General features: G+C 51.9%; 1 protein-coding gene across 1 annotated transcript in view; it reads right to left on the bottom strand.

Moving 5' to 3' along the window:
* Positions 1-25,521, bottom strand: part of LOC119440192 (luciferin 4-monooxygenase) — a 182,258-nt gene extending 156,737 nt beyond the window's left edge. The window contains exons 1-2 of the mRNA XM_049662804.1: positions 25,325-25,521; positions 24,084-24,187 (exon numbers count right to left, since the gene is read on the bottom strand). Of these exons, the coding sequence (XP_049518761.1) occupies positions 24,084-24,119 (36 nt within the window). The 5' untranslated portion in view covers positions 24,120-24,187; positions 25,325-25,521. The remainder of the gene's footprint in view (positions 1-24,083; positions 24,188-25,324) is intronic.

Raw genomic sequence — 25,521 nt, 5'->3', positions numbered from 1 at the left:
CATGTTGTGGTCACCACCAAGAAGCTGCGTCAAAGGTGCTATTATATTGGCGAAATTGCGGATGAAACGGCGGAAGTATGACGCTAACCCAATGAAGCTGCGCAGGTCTTTCAAGGTCTTTGGTCGCGGAAACTGGGCAACAGCTTGTAGTTTCGCCGGATCAGGGAGTACACCTTCGTTCGACACGACATGGCCGACGATGATCAGCTGCCGGGCGGCGAAGCGACACTTCTTCAAGTTAAGCTGGAGGCCAGCATCGGCTACGCATGTGAGGACGCGTTCAAGTCGAAGTAAGTGGGAAGGAAAGTCCGGTGAAAAGATAACGATGTCCAGGAAACACAGGCATATCTGCCATTTGAGGCCGCGGAAGATGTTGTCCATCATTCTTTCAAATGTGGCAGGCGCATTACACAGGTGAAATGGCATCACGGTGAATTCAAATAAACCGTGGGGTGTGATGAAGGCCGTTTTTCGGCGTTCTGACTCAGCCACAGGCACTTGCCAATACCCAGATCGCAAGTCTAAAGATGAGAAGAATTCGGCTCCTTGGAGGCAGTCTAGCGCGTCGTCAATGCGAGGTAATGGATAAACGTCCTTGCGGGTGATCTTATTGAGGCGCCTGTAGTCCACGCAAAAGCGAATTGTGCCATCTTTCTTTTTGACAAGCACAACAGGAGAAGCCCAGGGACCGTGCGAAGGTTGTATGACACCGCGTTGGAGCATGTCTCCAACGTGCTCAGCGATGACGTCACGCGCCGTGGCGGATACACGATACGGCCTCTGGCGTAAAGGCGCATGGTTGCCGGTGTCGATGTGATGGACAACAGTGGAAGTGCGACCTAAGGGAGATGGTTGGAGGTCGAATGAAGTGCGAAAGCGGTCAAGGAGATTGGCGATCTGGGCGTGCTGACTTGGAGTGAGGTTGGGATCAATACATCGGGAAAATGTTGGGTCACATGGCGGCGTCGGAGGAGAAACTTGAAGGGCCATAGCGTCAACCTGAGGAGAATCCGGGTCGTCAGGCACATCATAAAGGAAGCTTGGCTCGATTGCATCAGCATAACCAAGACACTCATCGTGGAGAAGTCTAGCAGTGCAAGGAAACAGGTTCGATACATAAAGTGCGCTGGAACCTTGTCGAATGGCAAGAAGGGCAAAAGGAAGCACGAAGGGATGACGGCGAGCAACAAGTTTAGACAGCGTGAAAAGAACTGTGGAGTCGGAAAACCCAACGCAGGATACTGGCACAAGTGCGGCAGAGTATGGATGAATCTCGGTGTCGGCGGTGCCGAGCACACGACCGGAAGCGTCATCAGTGTCTTCAAAAACGTTGGGGCCGAATGGCTACAGAGCGAGTTCAGCACGGGCACAATCTATAACGGCACGATGAGATGACAGAAAGTCCCATACTAAAATCATGGCATGGGAGCAGCGGGGCAGAATAGCAAGCTCAACACGGTATAAAGTGCCGCTTATAAGAACACGCACGGTACACTTCCCTAAAGGTTCAATCGGCGCCGCGCTTGCTGTGCGTAATGAAACAGCAGAATATGGCGTCGCGACTTTTCTTAGTTGAAGACGAAGCTGATTCGAAATCACTGATATTGCTGCTCCCGTGTCTACAAGCGCATGGACGACAATGTCCTCGGCATAAACTTCAAGGACGTTCGCAGGAAAAAAATTTGGTCTTGAGCAGTTCGTTGAGATCGCAGTTCTTGCTTCCGGAACTGCGTTCCTTAGTCTTCCTCTCGGAGAGCTTCAGGGCGGCGGACAAGCGGCGACAGAGAACGCCGACGGGGTGATGGAGACCGACGGGTATTGAAGGTTCGGGAAGCAGGAGGTGAGGCTTGCAATTGCTGAGCGGCAGAAGTGGAACGGAACGAAGAGTCGAAACCGTTGCTTGGTGCCCTCGGAGAATCCGAAGGATACCACCCGCGCCGGCGGCAAAACCGTGCTACATGCCCAGGCAGGCCGCAAAAATAACAGATAGGGCGGTTGTCATGAGTGCGCCATGGATCGAGAACAGCGGACTGAGACTGATGGATATATTGGCGAGGTGGGCGCACGGGCTGCTGTGGCGGCCAGTAGCTGCTTGGAGGCGCATATGTTGCAGCCACTTGCGGAGGTGAGGGAAAAGCGCTGGTAAGTCTGGATTGAATAGATGCAGACAGAGGCCTTGGATTTGGGACAACGGCAGCGTAGGTAAGTGGAACAGGCGTAGGAGGCGGTTGATGATCAAGTGGCACGGCGCTAGTGATTTGGTCTTGTATCACCTGACGGAGATCAGGATGCAAGGATAACGCCGACACCTGTCTGGCGGGCAGAAGAGAGAGCTGGCGGGCCACTTCTTCTCGTACAAATTGCTTGATTTGGTCGAAGATTGCTGTACCGGAAGAAGTAGCACTGACACCGTCACCCAGAGCTGAAAGCGCGACGTCCGGAGCGGAAGCTCGGCGCGTAGAAAGCCGTTGTTTGCGTAGCTCTTCATAGCTCTGGCAAAACGAGGTGAGGTCGTTGACCAGCTGAGGATTCTTTGCCAAGAGCATTTGGAAGGCGTCATCGTCTATGCCTTTCAATATGTTCTTAATTTTGTCATCCTCGGAAGTATCTGGGTTGATACGCCGGCAAATGTCAACTACATCTTCAATGTAGCAGGTAAAGCTTTCGCCCGTTTGTAGAGCACGACAGCGAAGCTGTTGTTCAGCCCGAAGTTTACGCACAGCAGGGCGACCGAATACTTCTGGAAGTTTCGTTCTGAATGCTGTCCAGGTAGAAAAGTCAGCCTCATGGTTGCGGAATCAAAGATGGGCGACCCCGGACAGGTAGAACGGTACGTAACCAAGCTTGTCAGTGTCATTCCATTTGTTGTGGGTACTCACTCGGTCGTACGATGACAGCCAGTCCTCTACATCATGATCGTCAGTGTCATTGAATACGGGAGGATCCCGTTGGCGTGGCGCACCAGGACAGACGACTGAAGGCGGTGCCGGGGGTGGATCGGTAGGACGAGTCTCCTCAGGCATGGGAGATGTGACAGGGATTGTCCGGCTGCGGAGATCCAGGTTTGCAACAGGCCCAGCACCTTCCACCAAATGTTACGAAGCACTTGGGGAAGTCAGCGTTCGCGGCTAGCACGATAAAGTAGCGAGAGGTAGCACAGCCGATCGAGCACGACACAAGGCTTATCTCTCTCGTCGTTCTCTCTCACAGACACATCCCCACTGCTCCTTATTTCACAGTACAATATATATATATATATATATATATATGTGTGTGTGTGTGTGTGTGTGTGTGTGTGTGTCCATGTGTGTCCATGTGTGTGACGCGAGCAAGAGGTTGCGGACGGCGACAAACATGGTCGCGAACAGTCATTTATTATTCATCTTCCTGTTTCCCCACTGTTGCACCGCACCGTCTGGTTCGTTACACCTCCCCCTCCCCCGAGAGAGTCGTAGTGCAGGGGTGGATGAATGAAAAGCATAAGAATGTGCATATTCTTGATATAAGCGTGAAGAAGACACGGACGGAGGCGGAAGAAGACGCTTGTCCTGTCTTTTTCCGCCTCCGTCCGTGTCTTCTTCGCGCTTATATCAAGAATATGTTACCGTACCAACTCGCCCAACTATCCATTCTTATGCAGTATAAGAATGTGCCGTTAGTCCAATGTCTCAAGATGACTCCGCAGCCCTTGGCAACTTCATAGAAAAATGCAGCTGTCCGGTTGCTTCTCGCATAACTTTCGTGGCCGAGCCTGACTGCAGTGTTCGGGACGACGTCTGCCGGCGCCGTAGGTCGTGAACACTGATCGTAGTCCACGTTCGGCTCCTGTTACAAGTGCGTACAGTTCAAGCGCCATGAAGTACCAGGAACGGTAGTTGCTCTTCAAACTAGTGTGGATGAAAGGATGCACGTTGCTAGTTTTCTTTAGGATATTGCGCACACATAAGACGTACCCATAAGAGGATATTGCGCACACGTAAGAGAAACTCATTGCACATTGGAATCAGATCATAAGATAGAAAGCAGAACGGTTCTCAACGAACTCAAAAGGAACGGCTATACAACGTAATTCATTCGAAAAACAACCCGACAACAAAAAAGAAAAAAACAAACTACGAGATCTCCAACCGTTGACCCCCCCCCCCTCCCGACCACAGAAACGAGTGTCCACCCCATACGTCAAAGGTACCAGCGAAGCTTTCGGCCGAATATTGAAAAAACAAGGCCTCAACGTCGCGCATAAACCGATCAACACATTGAATATCCTCATTCCTAAACCAAAAGACCGTCCACCAAATAAAAAAAAAATCAAGGCGTCGTCTATAAAATCAGCTGTGCCGACTGTCCGGCGTCGTACATCGGGGAAACCAAAAATCTAAAAGAAAGAATCAGACAACATGAAAATGACGTCAGAACATTCAATCGAATACGCAGCGCCGTCGCCGAACATTCCGATGACGCCGACGACAAGATTTCTTTCCAAGAAACCCAAATCCTTCAAACAGAGACAAACTGGCGAAAAAGGCTACTACTGGAGTCATGGCACATTCAGATCACGGCTGGTAATATAAACCGCGTGAAGGGCATGCTTCCGTCTTCGTATGTTCATGGCCTTGCAGACGCGACGAAAGGAAGAAAGGACCCCCCGCTCTAGGTCAGCAACACTAAAACAACTCATCCCCCCCCCCTCCCTCGTCAACGCATTCCCGCGACTAAAGGGCGCCCGGTAACGGTCAACCCAGCCGACCAGCGACGCCGAAGCTCCCCCCCCCCCCCCCCCACCTCTTTCGTCGGTCTAGAACAGGTGCCCTGTCAAGTGTCTCCGCACCTTACGCTCTCTCCCCCTTCCTCTCCTTTCTTACGATGCACCTTTCAAACGCGGCACACCGCAACCGCTGAAGAATACCTCCTTAAGAAGGAGCCGAATTGGTTCCGAAACGTCGGGCTAGTAAATTTCCTTATTTGGTTGGAGTCAATCTCCAAGTCTTAATAAGAGGTACCGTTGCCGCGTGAATTTCCTCGTTTCTGATGGTTCTAGATACGAGATCTGTTAAAAAGGTATCCGACCTTTGGCCGAAAAAAAACTGGTGTAACTGGAGCGTTGCAAACATAATCACCCTCACCCTAATCACCCTCACCCTTGGGACTCCATACACTTCTCCTAGCGGTGCTGCCATTGTTGGAAGCATTCCGAGAAGGCCTCTTTCGGAATGGAGTTTAGCTCAGCTGTCGTTGCAGCCATAATCTCCTTTCTTGTCTGAAATCGCGCAACTTTCAGTGGCCTCTTCATTTTGGGAAACCGCCAGAAGTCGCTGGGGGCCATATCAGTAGAGTAAGGAGCCTGTTAAAGAATGTGCAGGAGCATTGTCGTGATGGATGCGTCAATTTCCTGTTGACCACAACTGCGGTTTCTTACGCCGCAAAGCATCACGTAGGTGACGGAGGACATCCCTGTAGTACTCTTTGGAGATTGTTTGACGCTGTGGTACGTACTAGTGGTGTACCACAGCGCGGGAGTCAAAGAAAGCAGTCAGCATCACTTTGACGTTGCTTCGCACTTGGCGGGCCTTCTTTGGTCTTGGTGACGTGGAATGCTTCCACATGTGACGACTGGGATTTGGTTTCCGGGTCATACGCGTACACCCAAGACTCGTCACCAGTGATTATGGTGCTCATGAAGTCGGCCTCACTGTTTTTGGAATCCAGCATGCCTGTGAGGCTTCAACACGAAGATGCTTTTGCTCCACCGTGAGCAGCTTCCGCACGAATTTCGCGGCAACTCTCTCCATGGCCAAATCTACGGTCATAATGGAATGTGTAGAAAACGTGCTGATGCTCACTTATTCCGCCATTTCTCGTATAGTCACATGACGGTCCCGCATCACCACAGCGTTCACTTCGGCAGTGACCTGGCGTGCTATGCAGGATGCGCCGAGTTTCTGGTTCGCACGAGCTTTACCCGAGTTTGCTAGATCGCAGTCAGTGAACGGAGATAGCAAGGAACGCGCAATAACAGCAGGCAAAAAGAAATGTCGAGATAAAGCCGTGTATGACAACATGAGCGCACCCTGCGCGGCGGAGTTCTTCCGTGCTTCAAGCAAACAGGACTGCACAACAAAACGCGCCAGCGCCACGTATTGTTATCAACGTATTATCGCAATTTAGCAATACCGTCACTGTCGCGCTGTCTATCTGCACACTTGCCGTGAGCCGCTTGCCACGCCTTTCTCGGGCGCGCCAAGGGCGTGCCTCGTCTTTCGGGCATTATCTGTCTATCCTCCTTCGAATGCGAACGGGGCACATGCGGTGCATTCTTGCACCTACACATTCCCTCAATTGAATACATTGAAATACAACATTTATTTGTTGTATTTTATTTCTTAATGTATCGGTTTTTCGTTTTGAATGCTATAAATTTGTGATGACAAACGGACATCGAGTGAATTATTAAATTTTGCACTTTTTTGCCGCGAGTGGCGACATTGAGGCGAAAGCTTACAAGCGGATACACTCTAAAGGGTCGCACGCATGAGGGACTTCATACGGGGAGCAGTCGCCAAGGGCGCTGCAGGGCTATTCTCGATAAAATCGATGCGATAATGACGCATAAAGTCATTCATGACAATGATTTCTCCATTCCATGTCTATTACGTGAATGACAATACGGCGCTGCTACATGGCTGTGCAGAGCAGGTGCTTTCACTGAGGCGGCTATTAACTCTAGCCATAGAGACGGGGGCAACGGCTGTCGCTGCGAAATTGCTGTGCGGTATTCTAGGGTCCGTAGTGACGCAGCACAGTGTAAATGCACTAGTTTATCTGCGTGCGCGATGTCTCCGCGATATATTGCGAGGAAAAGCGTGCTGGCCAGCGACGCAATTCATCGCTTAATTGTCACCGCTTACCCAGTGAAGGTGCCTCCGTGCGCATGTACACGCAGAGTTTGATTGTGTTGTTCACTCCAATGTGCTTGCCGATTGCCTTTGCTGCTGAGCTAACAGCGATCGCAGATGGATATCGTAACGACAGCGCAGCAATCACATTTCGGCGGATTAGGGGCTCTTGTGTGCAGTTAAGAAATTAGACTTCGAACGCAGGAAGGTGTTGCAATTGTTTAGTGTGCCGTGCTTTTGATGAAGAAATGCCATCGCACTGGGTGTGTTTGCGACACTGCGGCTACAATCATAACTGATGAAAGAGTAGCCATCTCAAATGACAGCTGCGATACGTTGTCGTTGGAAAACACTATATAAGTACTGCTCAGGATCATCGTCCACCGCGGCGCATCGACGCCTTGCAAGCAGCTGCAGTGACCTGCCGATAATTATTTGCTGTGCGCTACGTCACCACAGTGCAGACAATGAACCGTGTTGTGGGGCCATCACAGCCCAAGAAGATATATGCATCAGCCAGCGAACGTCGACGCTTTTTTTTTGATAGCGGTGCTCACTACAACACAGATGACAGTGCATTGTGCGTGTTTTATTTCGCCGGTCAAGAGTGTTAATGCCTCTCACTTCCGGACCACGTCGCTGTTGCCGAAAAAAAAGTTGGCGTGGCCCAACCGTGGTGGGCGCGCACGAGAGTTCATGCCTCGCGCGGGGCGTGACCTATGGTTTTGATTGACAGGCGAACTCGTGCCAAACTCGTACATCGCGTAACCCCCCTCGAGTTGAACTCGTGAACATGGCGGCGGCAGCAGCAGCATGTGTCATCGCATCCAGCGGCAGTAAGCGTCAATATGCCCGTCTGGACCCATTCACCTACATGACCGACGTAGAGTTTCGCGTCATTTTAGGGGCGAAGCTCCTTATAGCGGCACCCGTTCGTCCCCGTCGTAGTAGGTAGCCACGTCTAGTTTTATGAATTGCTCAATAGATGGCGTTGTGTGTCCGTATATGTATGTATACCCATATATACATATATATGTATACGTATAGTATAACCGGAAGCCGACTTCCGCTTCCGCTTCCACTTCCGGTTCCGCTTCCGGAAGCCAGCTTCCGGCTTCCGGAGAACGCTTCCGGCGTTTTATGAAAAAAAAATTCCGGAAGTTGTGTCCGTAGCGCGGAATCGAACCAGGGACCCCTCGCTTCCGAACGCGCGGAGCTAACCACTACGCCACGAAGCGCACATAGACACACGCACCACGATGGCAATAAATACCCAACATTAACGAAAGGCCGCGTTTCTAGCGCGTTACGGCCCGTGTAAGAAGCTGGTGTAAGACGCTGTGGCCTCTCCGCCTTACCTTCTACGCGTTTCGAACGCGCTGCCCAAGGCGGGGGCAAGTCAAGTTCAAGTCGAGGAGCGTTTATGAATACGGGGGGTATGCTCTCTCAGCAGTCATGTGATGGCGTCAGCAAACGCGGTGCACGTTCCGGCATGTGTAAATGGCTGCGTAAGACGCTGTGGCCGCTCCCCCTTACTAGAGAGTACTGCACGTTTCTAACGCGTTTGTGCTAGCGTCCCCTTAAGCGAGACATCCGATGATTCCCTCCGGAGCTTCGCCCACTCATCATCATTCACCCCGTGGATATGCTGTGATTTTTTTTGCCTTTCCAAAACGTCAGTGCGCTAGCTGTGTGACAAGTTAGGCGAAGGCCGTCGTCTGCGAAGACAGCGTGGCGGGAAAATTATGTTTTCCGAGCACAGAGTGGTGTGACTAGGCTGCGGAGAAAAAGTTTGTGCGATCGCTTCGGCTCTCTCTTGTTTCAAGCGCTGCTCGTTCATCACGCCCCTGCCCCAGGCGAGGTCCGGCGTCGTCATCAGAGTAGTGGGGCACCTGCGAGCACCTGGGGTTCCAGCCGGAACAACCAACCTGCGCAGGCGAAGTGGTCACATTATATTGGAAGGCTCAGAACGGACGCCGGGCTGCCTTCCGGTGTTTTCGCATCGCCATCAGTTTTCGCAGTTACACGGTACCGCTGCACTGCACGGGCAGAGAGGCGAAGGAAGTTACTTCGCCAACACGGACCGCCTCCGCCGTCCGAACGACCACCTCTCCAGGCGGCAAATGATTTGGTTCCCGTACTGCGTGATCCAAAAGCGTAGACATATGGCTGTTGAAGGAGAGGACCGGTGACTTGTTTCCTCTATAGAAGCAGGAGGCCCCCGTAAGATCGCGAAGGACGAGCTGCTGGCGCAATATCCACTCGGTGGCCCCGGGTAGATAGCGCAAATTGACGAGTGCCTTCTTCGCGGTGAGCAAAAGTACAATTGAGGTCGCCTAATGTCGGGCGACAACTTTCCGTCGAGCTGCCAAAATTACGGCGGTGTGAAAGATGATTGCCCATGGCTATTCGGCATATGTTCTGCGCGACCAGAGGGGTGCTGCGACTTTCAAGGTCGACCGACAAAAGGCGGCGACGCTAGGCGCTATTATTGCAGCCTATGTTCAACCGGGGACCATTATTCGTAGTGACGAATTGGCCGCATACAAATATATCCCAAATTTAGTGGATGCTAACGGGGCATGCCTCAATCCGCATTGGGAGATAGTCAACCACAGCGTGAACTTTGTGTACCCCATCACGGGCGTTCACGCGCAAGAAAAATAGAATGTTATTGTTAAAAAGTGAAGCGCCACCTCGTCAGCGATGGGTACAGGGTAGAGCACTGCACGGGTCGATTTTTTCAGCCCGGGCCCGGCCCGGGCCCGTTTCTACGTTGGGCTACCCGCCCGAGCCCGATCAAAACCTTTGTGGTGAGACCCGGGCCCGGCCCGGGCCCGGAAATAATGTGCGTTACCCGCCCGGCCCGCCACCCCTTTACCTTAGACCCGAGCCCGGCCCGAGCCCGACTCGAAACCGGCCCGAACCCGGCCCGAGACCAAAAAATGCGAATGCATTTCTTGCGCCGAGAGTACACGGCGTAGTAATTTCAATGGCGTAAATTAATGACGAGACGAGGATTTGTACCGTAACCATTTATTTACACATTCATCAGCACCTGTTTGTGTTGATCCTCTGCAGTTGGCGATTGCTCTCAACGCAGTTTCAAAGACGATGTTCTTTAACGACACATTTCCGGATATTCCGCTCGGCGTTGGCGTTTCGCAGCGGCTTCCCTAGCACGGAGTTCGGAATCGGCAGCTCGCTTCGCTCGCTTGCGTTCGGCATCACGCGCTCTTCGCTTCGCAGCCTTGTCTTCCGCTTCTTCTCCTCTGGTTGATGATGACGTTGAAGCAACTGCAGTGACGTCACCTCCAGCGAGAGGTGTAATGCTCGGGTTGGATTGTATTACACTTCTTGCTAGGGGTACCGTTGCCGTCAGACATTAGCCTTCACCGACTTCTGCCATCGCCTTGAGAGGCGCCCTGCCAGCGAACGGTCGAGAGTGAGGCGCGCGCTTCACTCCATTTACGTGCGAGCGAGCAAACGGGAGTGTGGGGCGCAGGGACGAGAGAGAGCGAACGGCGAGAGAAGGAGCGGCGAAGCACTGCACCTACGCTCTCCTACACTCTCTCCACACACGCGGGATGATGATGATGATAAGTGGTTCTTGAGGGAAAGGGAAAGGTTGGCGCTATCTTCTGCAGCCCTTGAGGGAGCACGGCTCAGCGCCGCGTGAGCTCCGCCGAGTTCCCGCGATGCGAGCGCCCTCACACGCCAGAGCGCGCTCCTCCTCTCCACTCACTCTCCGCTACTCCGCCCGCAGCACGTGCTCCGGTTACTAGGGGCTAGGATAAGCGCGCGCGCCCGCAGCTGTTGCTATGGGAGAGGGAGTGAGAGCGGAGAGATAACACCTGCCGGCGCGCGCACACCGACAGACGCCTGACGTGCCCCGACTAAGAAATGCATTCGCATTTAAAAGACACGCCGTGCCCGAGCCCGGCCCGAGCCCGTGAAAAAACTGTTCTACCCGGCCCGGCCCACGGGCCGGGCCGGGCCCGGGCTTTCGGGTAAGCCCGAACCCGTGCAGTGCTCTAGTACAGGGTAACTGCACCGATGCTGGAGTCCCACCTGGGATGGGTGTGGTATCAGTCAACGGCCACGTGCGCTGCAAATACCCTCTCTTACGTTTCTTATGGTATCTTCGACTGGTCGCATCCATCCCCCGAAGTAGAGTCGTGCAGATCCGGCGTTCCCCGAACTCAGAGGTAGAGGACAAGCGCGCAAGCCGAACGTGTGACTCGCTCTCGGAGGAGGAAATGGCAGATGCGAAACCACGTGACTACTGCTAACGTCCGATGTTTCGCCTATCCAAAGCTAAACCGGCAGATGCGCCGGTGCATGGGACAACCGTTCGTTGAGCCGCCAGCATGCTGTGGCCTAGGTTGTCTAGGGTACGGTGGACCGTCGCCAAGAACGGCGATGCTGTGCTGTGATGACGTTGCTGGAAACGCTCTTATCTCGACGACTGCTCCGACGACAGGGCGCGGAGCGCCTCAGAGCGCTCGACGCGGCAGGAGAGCGATCGAAAAGAACCAGCCGAACGCAAGGCGCGCACCCTCTTTCAACCAGCCGAAGACAACGCCGCTCGCGAGAGCGGTCTAGAGCGCTTCGAGGCGACCAGTCGAAGATACCATTAGAAATCAACCGATCGCTCGGGCTACCCAGTATAAAGACTCTTTCCTGCGGTTGTTAGAAGCCATCGCTCTACGCTTGCCAGTATGAAGGTGCATCGCAACGTAAGAGAAAATAAAGCATAGTTTTCTGACCTTTGTATGAGTGCTTACCGGAATTCCTGAGTGCTTACAGGGTAAGGGTGCGGCTAACCACTTAGGCGCTAGCCGACGCTCACTTCGTCTCGCAGCTAGAGCAGCTGGAATGCCTCGATGCGCGCGCGCGCGCGCGCGCATCGAGGCAACCTATTCGCAGCCATTCTTTAGCGCGAGCAACGAGCTATCTGTTAAAAGCCCATTGTGAAAAGCAGGCGCGCACCAATTTGTGCTTGGAAATGGGAGCGCAAGCACGTAGCGAGCCGCGCCAATCCAATCCAGAGGAAAGAGAAAGCGCAACGAGCGATCTGTTGAAACCCCAGTGAGAAAACCAATCGCACACCAATCGGTGCTCGGAAATGCTAGAGCAAGTACGTATTGAGCCGCGCCAATCGAATCCAGAGAAAAAAATAGGAGGACGAGCGTCCCCTCGTGGTATAACGCGAAACGTATTAAACTACAAATTAGTCTAATACACATTGATTGTACATCTTGTAAACTTTAAAATGATTATAACCCACAATAATGTGACTAAGATTGTTGTACTAAATGCATTTATTTTATCACTTGCTTGTGCCTGTAATGAACTCGGTGGAACGACAAACAAGTGAAAGAAGGCACGACCATGCACCGACCGTATGATGACGTCAGCCCCAATTTGTCGACCGCCCATATGGCAACACCCAACAGATGATAGCCCCCCAGAGTGAATCTATACATAAACCAACGAAACTGTAGGCGTGCCGACGGACAAAAATTGTCTTGTTACCATTTGATCTTTCATCTTCGGGCGTCGCCAGAGCTCGTGAAGATCCCGTGTTTCGTCAAACTCGGCGCATCCCGCATAGCACCCCTGGACATTTCTGCACGTTGATGGCCGACCGGAGCGTGGCTCGCTCTCGACCGATGTGCGGCCGTCTTTAAGCCAGTTGTACCACTCCTTAATCTGTGCACTGCTCATAGCATCATCACCGAAAGCCGTCTGAATCTTCTGAATGGTTTCCATTTGGCTGTCGCCAAGTATGTGGCAAAATTTGACGCAGTAGCGCTGCTCCAGTCGCTCTGTAATTTTCCTTGCAATAAAAGAACCCACGAGAGCACTGCGCACTACGACTCAAACGCTGCGTCTCAGCGACTGACGCTATCGGCAAGCGGGAAAAATTCGCGCATGCGCACGAATGTTCAAGGTTGTCTGATGCAAGCGCGCTTGTTTCGTATCCATGAGGTGTTCGCAAAAAATAAGGTTGGATACTTTTCTAACAAACCTCGCACGCGTTTTCTGAAATGACTGCTCGTTGTTCGAGGTGTCTAGGGCGAGAAAATGGCACCCGTCCTTTTCGCCGTCGCATGCGGTGTCGTCGCAGTTGTCCTCTCAATAGATGCAGTCTTGAGTGGCGGCGTTGAAGAGTTCCTTCGTGAAGTTCTTTTCTACAATAGTAGCGTACTTGGGTTCACCTCGGCGTTAGTTGGCTGGCGAGTTCACTTTTCTTTGTGTCGCATCCGCATCTGCGGAGACGCTCTTCTTCGTTTCTTGTGCCGAAGTCACCGTAGTGGTTGCTGAAACTGTTGGTGGAGTTGATGTTGGTCTTTTTGGTGTTGCGGCGGGAGTTGCTGATGTTGTGTTTCCATTAGATTTGGCCTTTGATTTGTATTGCAAATCGACGCGGTAATCTGTGGGTAGCTGGTGCATTGCTCGCTTGTGGGAGACTTGTCTGGTGGCAAAAGCATTGTATCAGGCTTCACAGAAGACTATTCTGAGTCTGCTGCGACGACATGATGAATGTGTGCTATTGTCATATAGCAGAGTGTGACGCTTAGGGCTCGCGACGCTTCTGCAATGGCAGCGGTTCCTTGGGGTGTTGTACGCGGAAAAAAGTTTTTTTTTGTTGAGAAATTGTTTCGTCTCCAAATGCACATGGCCCATCCATAGCTCCTGAAAGAGTATTGTCTTCCTCGTGAAAAGAGCACATGCTGTTGGTGGTTTCCCTCTGACCTATTGTCGCATAGCAAGTCGAATTAGCTTCATCAGAATAAGTAGTAGTTGCGCTTGACACGTGGCGTTGTCTTACAGCCATGAAAGTATCAGTCACGTGACGCGAAACCTTGCGGTCAGCCATGCGTACAAGTCAACGGTGTGAATGCGTCAGACGGTTCATGCACATGGTTCCTGCGGCGTGTCGAGAGAGTAAATGGTAAAATTGGCTGTGTGGTAGTCATCATCATGCTTGCTGTGCGTTTGTGCGTCGTCTTCTTGCGATGATCATCACATGAGAAAATCCTCGATGAACTCCTCATACGAGATTTTGTTTGGCACTGATCATGATTACTCAGTAGAGGATGCGGGTGACTGCAGCGACACAACTGAAATGCCTGCAGCTGTTGGGCAGCTGTTGGGTAGCTGTCTGCAACGTATTCGTGAAATCGAGTGATCATCTCTTCCATTTTTCTCCATGATTCGTTGTTTACAAAGATGTGAGTGAGGGAGAAGCGAAATGCCTCACCTGTGACGTAGTCAATGTAGTTGGCCACCATCTCCCGTTCCGACCATGATGCAGCGGATCCGTAGAGTTCGAAGAGGTGGAACCAATCTTTCACGGGCCCATCGCCCACTGATTCGGTGTACTTGGGTAAGTCTGAGGCTTGCGGTGACGCTGTCATGATGCTGGTTGGTGTAGGTGGTGGATCTCTGCGCTCGGGGTACACGGCCTGGTGCTTAATACTTTCATGATGTGATCCCGAAGCGATGGCTGCCAGGTCTTTATCCTGTCGATTTGTGTGACGCGAGCAGGAGGTTGCGGACGCAGAAAAAAAAGGTCGTTAATGCCTATCACGTACGTGGCTCGTACCCACGGTGGGGGATAGGCCAAGAAATGCGTGGGTTATTCCAAAATAATATGAAGTATAAATTTCCGATTGTCTAGGGAATAAGTATTGAATACCGTAGAATTATTTGTGAAAGTAAATCAGTAAAGTGATATCGAGGTCGCCCCAACACTCCTTTAATCTTCATCGTCCTCTTTCCCCACTGTTGCATCGCACTGTCCGTGTGTGGTATGATACATATATATATATATATATATATATATATATATATATATATATATATATTGTGAGACGACGCCCGGGACGAAGGCAGAGCTCTTAAATTGACACACAGCGCGAGACCGCCCACGAACACTAACCCGACAAAATGATGATGATTATGAGGATGGTTATATACACATGAAGACGATGATGAACTGCACAGTTAGCGCTCACACTAACTCCCCCCCTCACGAAAGCGGCCGGTAAGGCAGCGAGTCAGAAACGGTCGGAACGCCGAAGATACAGCTTCAGGCGAGAGACGTGACCAATTTCAGTGCTGCGGCAACGGCGGTCAGTAACCGTGGTAACAGGAGCTACGCGATAGTTCACGGCAGATGTTCTTTCAAGCACGGTATATGGGCCGCGATACCTGTGAAGAAATTTTTCACAGAGCCCTGGCACTCGCACAGGTGTCCACAGGAGCACTTCGTCGCCAGGGCGGAACGAAATGACACGACGGGTCGCATCACAACGGACTTTCCTCTTATCCTGAATGGTCGCGGTGTGGGCGCGCGCAATTTCGCGGCAGTGGGCGACGCGGGCGGCGAACTCCTCTGGTAGAGATGTGGATGGAACAGAAGGCGTAGAAAGAAAGGTGGTGTCCAAAACAAAAGACGGTGCACGGCCGTACACGAGGAAAAAAGGGGCTGTAGTTTGTTGTGCGTTGAACGGCAGTATTATATGCCAACGTGACGAAAGGAAGTATAGTGTACCAGTTTGTGTGGTCAGGTTTCACATACATGGAGATCATGTCGGACAGAGTTCGATGGAAACGCTCGGTAAGACCATTGGTCTGGGGATGGTACGCAGAGCTGGTCTTATGAATGGTGTTTGAGGCTTGCAGGACTTCGGCACGAACATGGGAAAGAAATGTCTTGCCACGGTCACTTAGAAGAACACGAGGCGCACCGTGGCGCAAGATAATGGCTTGCAGGACAAACTCGGCGACCTCAGAGGCCGCACCAGAAGGAAGAGCTGCCGTCTCAGCGTAGCGGGTGAGATGGTCCACGGCGGTGACAATCCAGCGGTGACCCGCGGGTGTAAGCGGTAGGGGTCCGTATAAGTCGATGCCCACGAATTCAAAAGGAACGGACGGGCACGGCAATGGTTGTAAAGGGTCGGCGGGAAGAGAGGTCGAACGTTTTCGATGTTGGCAGGACGCACACGAACTGACGTACTTGGCAACAGTAGTAGACAGGCCAGGCCAGAAACAGCGAGTCTTAATGCGGACGTAGGTTTTATGAAATCCTAAGTGGCCGGCCAGCCGTTGCGTCGTCGTGAAAAGCTTGCAAAATTTGCAGTCGAAGTGAGCGAGGGACGACTGGGACCCATCGGTGACCGGTAGGGTGGTAAACTTGCCGCAATAATGAGCCATCATGAAGTTTGAACCGTGCCAGTTGTCGTCTTAAGCGGCTGTTCGGAGGACGGGATAAGCCAGTAAGCCGGTCGATAATTGTGCGGCAGTACGTATCTGTACGTTGGAGGGAGGCGAGGTCTTCTGAGGACAGAATGTCGACCGAGGTCACGAACCGTACCGGGGCCATGGTTGTGGTTGGTTGGCTGGGCGGTGCCGAACGGATGGAAGGTGAGACAGGGGCATTTGGCGACAGCGGGCAACGATACAAAGCGTCAGCAGCTTGATGTTGCCTGCCAGACCTATATGTGACAGTGTAGTCGTACTCCTGCAAACGCAGAACCCAACGGCCGAGGCGTCCGGACAAATTCTTCAGGGAGGACAACCAACACAGAGCATGGTGGTCAGTCACTATTGTGAATTGGCGGCCATATAAATAGGGGCGAAACTTTTGTATGGACCATACGATGGCGAGACATTCTTGTTCGGTGATAGTATAGTTCGCTCAGCAGGAGAAAGAGTACGACTCGCGTAGGCCACGACTTGCTCTTCAGACGAGTGGTTCCGCTGCAGCAGGACAGCGCCTATTCCATGCCCACTTGCTTCAGTGTGGAGGATAGTAGAGGCTGTGGGATCAAAGTGACGAATCACTGGTCCTGATGTGAGGCATCGCTTGAGGGTCTGAAAGGCGGCTTCACATTCATCCGTCCAGGTAAAGGGTATGGTCGTGGTCAGGAGTTTATGAAGAGGAGCTGCGATAGTCGCGAAGCCACGGACAAAGCGGCGGAAGTACGACGCTAATCCGAGAAAGCTGCGAAGGTCTTTAGGTGTGGTTGGCGTTGGGAAATGCTGTACAGCAGCGACCTTGTCGGGATCTGGCTCAATGCCGTGCTTGCTGACCACGTGACCTAATACTTTAATGATGCGGCTCGCAAATCGACACTTCTTAGTATTGAGCTGGAGACCGGCCTTGGCTAGACACGTGAGAAGGTCGTCTAAACGTTCTAGGTGCTGGGAGAAGCTGGACGAAAAGATGACAATGTCGTCCTGGCAACATAGGCAGGTTTTCCATTTGAGGCCGCGTAGTACGGAGTTGATCATTCGTTCAAATGTGGCAGGCGCATTGCACAGACCAAAAGGCATTACGTTGAATTCTAAGAGGCCATCAGTAGTTGCAAACGCCGTCTTCTCTTTGTCGGGTTCATGCATCGGGATCTGCCAATATCCAGAACGCAAGTCGAGGCTCGAAAAGTAGTCGGCACCTTGTAGGTATCCAAAGCATCATCAATACGGGGCGTAGGATATACGTCCTTACGGGTAATTTTGTTTAGTGCCCTATAATCGACGCAAAAGCCTACAGAACTGTCCTTTTTTAAACTAGGACAACATGAGACGACCAAGCGCTTGCTGAAGGCCTTATAACGTTCCGTGCGAGCATGTCGTTGACTTGGTCTTCTATAACTTTCTGTTCAGCAGACGATACACGGTAAGGGCGGCGACGAATGACGCGGGATCCGTCGGTTTCGATGTGATGAGCGGCCACGGTTGTTTTACCCAAGCCATCCGAACACACGTCAAAGCAAGGTTGGTGTTTCCTTAAGATGGTCAGCAAGGCTTCAGTCTGAGTTGGGCTCAAATCTGAACTCACAGTGGCCCTGAGAGCACTGGGTGAACAGTCCGTGGGCATACACTCGGCGAAGGAGGAAACAGGCGAAGCAGTGACGACACGTACTGGTGCTGCGTCGATAAGCATGGCAGCAGTGGACCCCTTCGGCAGCAGATGTGGCTCTGACGTCGTGTTGTAGGCGGTCAGACTGGCGCAGCCGCGTGAGAAACGCACTAGACAAGAAGCGATGGCGATTCCCCGAAAAATGAAGCGCTGAGAAGGGGAAACCACTGCGTCACCGTCGATATTTTCGCTAGATCTAATGGTGAGAATGCAGGGTTGGCCGGGTGGAACAACAAAATCTGCCGCTGTGACAAGGTGGGGCGGCGAGAAAGCGGCAGCGTCACGGAGCTCGGTGTCCGTAATATGTATAAGTGATTGTCCGCACGAAATAACAGCAGATGCAGCTGACAAGAAATCCCAGCCTAAGATGATCGGATGTGCGCACGACGGAAGCACAGCAAACTGTATATGATGGCGAATTCCGTCGATGAGGACACGAGCAGTACACTGTCCGGTAGGGCAAATCAGACTGTCATTGGTGCCACATAAGACCGGACCAACATACGGAGTTTGCACTTTTCGTAGACGGTAGCATAATGCGCGATGAATAACAGAAATGGCGGCGCCAGTGTCAATAAGAGCGTCGACGGAAACACCTTCCACACAAACAGCGAGTAAATTAGCAGGGCGAGCAGGAGGAATTGGGACAGTTCGCAAACAAGCAGTTTCTCCTCCAAAAACTGCAGCGTCTAGTTTTCCGGATGGTTGTCGAAAGAAGTGGAGGCAGGACGCAGGGGCGATGAAGTACGGCGGAACGGAGACGGGGAACGACGACGGGGTGAGCGAGAAGACCGGGACATGTTTTGGGACAACGGAAGTGAGGGCGAGCGACAGTGACGAGGATATATAGGGTCCTGGAACGTAGGCGTCGGATCTGGGCACATAGTCCCTCTCATAGGCGGAATAACCACGTCGTTCATCATGCTGGCGCCGGCGGCAGAAACGAGAGATGTGACCACGCATGCAACAGTAGAAACATACTGGGCGGGAAGGGCGCCAGGTAGAGTCGTATGGTTGCATGGGGGCCTTCGCTGCCATCGAGGCCAGGTGGTCGCAGACAACGGTGGCAGGTGCAGATGGAACTGGGACCGCAGGCCGCGAAGCAATCTCGGCGTAAGTAGGTGCACAAACAGCGCAGGGGACCGGGCATGTGTGACACTTGGCATGGATGCCAGTTCTTCTTTGATGATCTCGCGCAAATTGGGCGGAGGAGCGCGCAGAGACGCAATGGCGGTGTTGGCTGGGCCATGGCCGTGAAGCTCCTCTCGCACAATGATGCGGATGAGCGCTCGCAACTCGTCGTTGTCGGTAAGGTGAGCGTCGCAAGAGGCGCGTGGAAGACGAAAGGCGCAGATCGTGGCAAGGCGTTGGCATGTCGAGATGATCTCAGTAACCGAAGTGGGGCTCTGGACTACAAGAGCGTTAAAGGCAACGGAGTTGATGCCCTTCAGGATATGGCGGATACGTTCCCCTTCGGGCATGTCACTCTGAGCGCGACGGCAGAGAACCAGAACGTCTTCAATGTAAGAGGTATAGGACTCCTGGGCTCCCTGGATGCGGGTATCGAGCTTCTTTTTCGCTACTTCGGAGCGCCCAGCAGATGTGCCAAATATCTGTCGCAGCTGCGCAGTAAATGCTGGCCAATCAGGGAAGTCGCGCTCATGGTTGAAAAACCAAGTTTGGGCGACCTGCCTGACGTAGAAGGCAACGTTGCGGAGCTTGTTTGACTCGTCCCAATGGTTGTAAGCGCTCACCCTGTCGTACTGGTCAAGCCAGCCTTCCACGTCTTCGCCGCGAAGGCCAGAAAAAACCTGAGGGTCGCGTTGTGGTGCGGTGACGGACCAAATAGGCCCAGCAGGCGGAGCTGAGGTGGTAGCAGCAGTGGATGCGGTGGTTTGTGCCATGACTGGTGTTGGCGAGCACAACCGTCGACCAGAGCGCAGCTCCAGGGGTGACTGGTAGAGCAAGATGACGGGGATATCAACGCACGCTCCACCACTTGTGAGACGACGCCCGGGACGAAGGCAGAGCTCTTATATTGACACACAGCGCGAGACAGCCTACGAACACTAACCCGACAAAATGATGATGATTATGAGGGTGGGTATATACACATGAAGACGATGATGAACTGCACAGTTAGCGCTCACAATATATATATATATATATATATATATATATATATATATATATTGTTACGGGGTGTGTAGAAGGCGTTTATTGCAGAAAGCCGTAGGGCAAGTGGGTGCCGATACTACACGTCGTCCTTCTCTTCCTCGCTGCTCTCCTAATGTTGTTGCTGCTGATGCTGCCGCTCCACTACCTTTGACGCACTGTAACAATATATATATATATATATATATATATATATATATATATATATTCTACCGGTGCCAACATATGGGGCAGAAACTTGGAGGTTAACAAAGAAGCTCGAGAACAACTTAAGGACCGCACAAAGAGCGATGGAGCGAGAAATCTTAGGAGTAACGTTTAGAGACAGGAAGAGAGCAGTGTGGATCAGAGAACAAACGGGGATAGACGATATTCTAGTTGACATTAAGCGGAATAAATGGAGCTGGACAGGCCATGTAATGCGTAGGATGGATAACCGGTGGACCATAAGGGTTACAGAATGGACACCAAGAGAAGGGAAGCGTAGTCGAGGATGACAGAAAACCAGGTGGGGTGATGAAATTAGGAAATTCGCAGGCGCAAGTTGGAATACGCTAGCGCAAGACAGGGGTAATTGGAGATGACAGGGAGAGGCCTTCGTCCTGCAGTGGACATGATGACGATGATGACGATGATGACGATGACATCATCATGACATCATCGTCATCATGATGACGATGATGATGATATCGTGAAGATGAAGTGAACTTGGCCTCGGGTGCTCGCAACGCGGGCGCGAATGGAGGAAAAGACGACGAGGCAGAATATAGAACAGCCGGCCCAGGAACGGGTGCTGTCTCTGTGTCTCTCTCCTTTACAATGGCGCAGCCGACGAAATCCCCGTCTTAAGGCACACCAGCCTTCAGCACCGTGCTGTGGAGCCCCTTTAGTCCTCCGGCATCTCGCCGTTTAGGGTACGTCTGGCGAGGGAACACTGTCAACGCTTCCCTTCGCATGGCTGCCTTACCTAGGACTCCCTTGATCCCCGAGCTGCCAAGGCATGGCGTTCACGCTGCCTTGGACTTGGATTCTCGCCATCATCGGTGCCTCCTGCGGCTAGGGAACGCCGTCCACGCTTCCCATGCCCTGGATCTCTGCCCCACGACACCATCGACAACTACGCCAGCAAGGGATGCCGTTCACGCTCGCCTGGCCATGCTTCCGGCTACAGTGAGTACCGCGACTGCCACCAGCCTTGGCTCTACGGATGCCGCGCACGCTCCCTTGGCCACTTGTCTGGCAGGCCCGACTACTGCGGCCGCTGCCGCCGCCTCTGGGTGAGTAGATTCCGCCCCTGGCTCAACGGGGGGCTCAGCTGGAAGTTCGTCCGACGCCATGCGAGCCATATCGCTGCTGTCACAGCAGCTGGACTACTTACTTTCAGCCACTTCCGGTTTCCCTCTAGCAGCCTTTCCATCACCTGCTGCATCGGAACTACTGGAGTTCCACGGATTTCCCAGTGACCCTATTCTGTGGGTGCAAGCCACCAACGCGCTCGGGGCACGCCATGCCTGGCCCGACAACGCGACATGGCTGGTTGCCGCGGGGCGACTTCGAGGTGCCACCAAGGCGTGGGAAAACTACGACGGCATCAATCAGCGGTCCTGGCCTGAATGGAGTGCAGCGCTGATCGCTGCTTTCGCCCCGCTCACGTATGCGTGCGACGAGCCCGTCCAGCACTGGCCTGCAGCCGGAGCTCCTGAGGAGCACCACCTTGATGCGGCAGGAGTTCCCAGCAACGCCTGGACAGAGAGGTCCGCAGGCTGCCCCACCGCAGACACCGGCTCCACCTCAGACGGTGGGAAGCGCATGGCGACCACCGCTCCTGCGTCGACCTGGGCGGCGCATCACAAACCGACTCCACCGGCGCCACCACAAGCTCTGAACACGCAGCAAGTCACCGCTGCTACTTTCACGCCAGCTGACCTGCTGCGACGAAAACCCTGCGGAGCTAGGAATCCGCAGCATCTCGCCGCTGTAGCTGTACCCGGAAAGGTTTTAGCAGGTCGCCTCGCCATCTACCCCGCTGTAGACCCAGAATTCGAGCCATTTATTATTATTATTATTATTACCACCACGGGTCTCGGACTCTGCGTCGACTTCCGACACCAGGCCATCACTTGCCGAGACCGGGACCGCTGTCGGTCCACTGCAGTCAGTGAAACGGCTCCTGAACACCAACGCCGGGGCTCATGGAGGCGCCGGCGCGACCACTCCAGGCACCCGACCTGTCCGCGGATCGTAACAGGGACATGATTCCTGACTCATCGGAGCAGTCCCCGCAGTCATTGGCCGAATTCGTGGCCATTCACAGCACACGGAGGGAGGCCTGGCTGAAGGTCATCCTCATCAAAGACGTGCCCGCACTCGCAAGACGCGCAAGACGCCGAAAGAGACGCGCGAAAGGCCTGTCGCGCAATGCTCACGGTTTTTCGTCTAGCGCGGCTGATCCAAGCGCAACGACGAAACGTCGTCACTCAGCGGCAATACGGAAAATACGCCCGCGACAGCTGAGCAGAGCAGGTGTTCATCGTCCAGAACCTGCTGCCGTACGTCATCATCATCATCATCATCATCATCATCATCAGCCTATATTTTATGTCCACTGCAGGACGAAGGCCTCTCCCTGCGATCTCCAATTACCCCTGTCTTGCGCTAGCGTATTCCAACTTGCGCCTGCGAATTTCCTAACCTCATCATCCCACCTGACTTTCTGCCGTCCTCGACTGCGCTTCCCTTCTCTTGGTATCCATTCTGTAACCCTAATGGTCCACCGGTTATCCATCCTACGCATTACATGGCCTGCCCAGCTCCATTTCTTCCGCCTAATGTCAACTAGAATATCGTCTACCCCCGTTTGTTCTCTGATCCACACCGCTCTCTTCCGCACGTACGGCAGCCACACCGCTGCCGTACGTGCATATCTGCAACTGGATAATCGTCGGCGAGACCTGCGACCAGCGCGCTGCTCGCGCGCTGGACGGCTCACCGACGATGATCTCAGTACCTGGACAAGTTGCCTGGTTACTAGCGCGCCGGAAACTCGCAGCGTGGCCGAGTGTGAAGATGAAGTGAACTTGGCCTCGGGCGCTCGCAAAGCGGGCGCGAAGGTAGAAAAAGACGACGAGGCAGAATATAGAACAACCGGCCCAGTAACGGTTGCTTTCTCTGTGTCTCTCTCCTTTACAATATATATATATATATATATATATAAATATATTGGGGGTTTCTTGAAAGTTGCCCTTGCTGGGCCCGACGTAACGGATGCAGGAAAGAGATGACGAACTTTCCTCAAATAAGACATATTTACTGAAAGTTTGCGGCTGACCCACCAGCCGAAAACCTTCAGTAAATATGTGTTAATCCCCAAAACGTTGGTCGTCTTTTCCCTGCATCTGTATATATATATATATATATATATATATATATATATATATATATATATTGTCACGGAGATTCAGAAGTACACGGTCCTTTAATGGCAGGCTCATACGCAATGGCTCGTAACAATATATATATATATATATATATATATATATATATATATATATATATATATATATATATATATAATACACGCTCTTCCAGGCTATCCAGACCCCTCTACCATGTTACCGGCATACTCATACTTCCCACACGTACTTTTTTTGCACTTTGACACTTGTAATGCTAACGCATAAAAAAAAGAAAAAAAATACGCGGACCTGCATCTACGGCTGACAATTCTGTAAGACAATTGTGCCTGAAATCGGGCAGCTTCACGGAAAAGTGAGAAGGCTAGAAAAGGTAAGCTAACATGCCAGAATTTTTTTCGGTTGATTTGCAACGTGTCAGCGACTACTACAGTAAATTAGGAAGATGCGTTATATGGAAAGGCAGTAAGCTATTCTAAATTTCGAATAAATTGCATTCTGTATTATCAGCTGCATTGCATGAAAACAGATGTTACGGAGAAGATATTATTGTACCAGAAGAAAAGACAAAGAAAATCCGAAGTCCCATGACTATTTAATTTGCGTTAAAAATGAACACGAAATACGGGGAAATAAAGTAGTGTACAAAAAATCTGGTTTACGCACTTTGATTTCGCAACACTTCAGGATCCGAGTAAACATTTCGGTATGTTTCTCCTCTGTGAGCACGTGAGTGACAGCGCCCACCTTTATTTTGTGAAGTATATCACCTAGAAAACGACGCCACCCTTTATTAAAGGTAAACTGTTATTTTTGTCAGTTTGATCAATGTATGTTCGTATTTTCTTATGTTTGTATTTTGCTTATATCTGCAAAATAGCAGCCACACACAAGATTACAATGTGACAAGATGTATATAGAAGACATACAAGATTGCTTGGTCATCCGTCGGCTTTTCTGCACCACCGAGAAGCTCCTATCCTAATACTGACCGTAAGTATATTATACCGAAAAGAACGTAATAGTTATATATCTTTGAAAATATTTATCTGCGCAACCATCGTATCCAATGCTTCCAGGCGTACACATTCATCCCCAATTTTGAGTAAGGTGACAAACCAGGAATGGCATTCTCTTCGAAACACAATCACGGGTGTTCGATCTGTTTTTGGTTGGGTATGTTCCATTGTCCTAGTCAAACGAAGCCCCGTGCATTAACCCGGACACCATAGCAGAACTTTGAATCAGTCGTTTATTTCACAAGAGCGAGAGAGGAAAGGACGCGAGGTTAAACAGATGCGAATTCCCGGTTTGGTACCCTGCACTGGAGTGGGAGAATTAGGGCTTAGAAAGAGGGGGAAAAGAGAGAGAGAAAAAAAAACAGGAAAGGTGTTCCAAGTACAGGCGTTCATCCAGGCCGGTCGTTGTCAAGAAGTGAGTAGGGTTTGCACGGCCTCCTGATGCGACTTTACGACAAACGCTTTGCACAGGCAACCAAGTCACGCATGGGTTCAGCCTTTCTACCTTGAAGATTGCTTAGCTTCCATTTGTAAGACTGCACTGATATTTCTGTTCCATTAGCAAATTTCGACCCAAGCGTGTGCGGCAACCTTTCATATCAACAAAGCTGAAGTTCCACTACAGCCTTACATTCGCGCTTGATGAGCAAATTTGATTGACAACAGCCCGTGTTCGCAATGATAGTGCCTTCCTCCCTCCCTCCCTCTCCTTCCTTTCTTTGCACCTCTTAGCCACCTTTCGCCCGCGTAGGGTAGCAGACCGGACGTTCGTCTGGTTGACCTTCTTACTTTTCCTCCTCCTCCTCCGTGTTCCGATAGACTTGAAATAACTGTCACAAGTCTTGTCTTATCTAAGCATACGCCAATACATGAAACTTGCTCCCTTACCTTCACCCCACAAACAATCCGATGAAACCAAAGTGGCTCCCGTCAACGGGACGCCGCACACAGCGACGAAACTCTCTATAGAGTTGTCGACATGCACGTAGACTCTGTCACCCTTGTCAACGCCTTGACGCCGGTACCAAGCCGCACAAAGCCTTAATTTGTCCCGCAGTTCCAAATACGTCACCTTGTCATGTCCG

Source organism: Dermacentor silvarum, chromosome 2 (assembly GCF_013339745.2).
Source record: "Dermacentor silvarum isolate Dsil-2018 chromosome 2, BIME_Dsil_1.4, whole genome shotgun sequence".
Taxonomy (NCBI): Eukaryota; Metazoa; Arthropoda; class Arachnida; order Ixodida; family Ixodidae; genus Dermacentor; species Dermacentor silvarum.
Note: the sequence above shows the minus strand (reverse complement) of the source record. Positions and strands in the feature narration are given on the sequence as shown.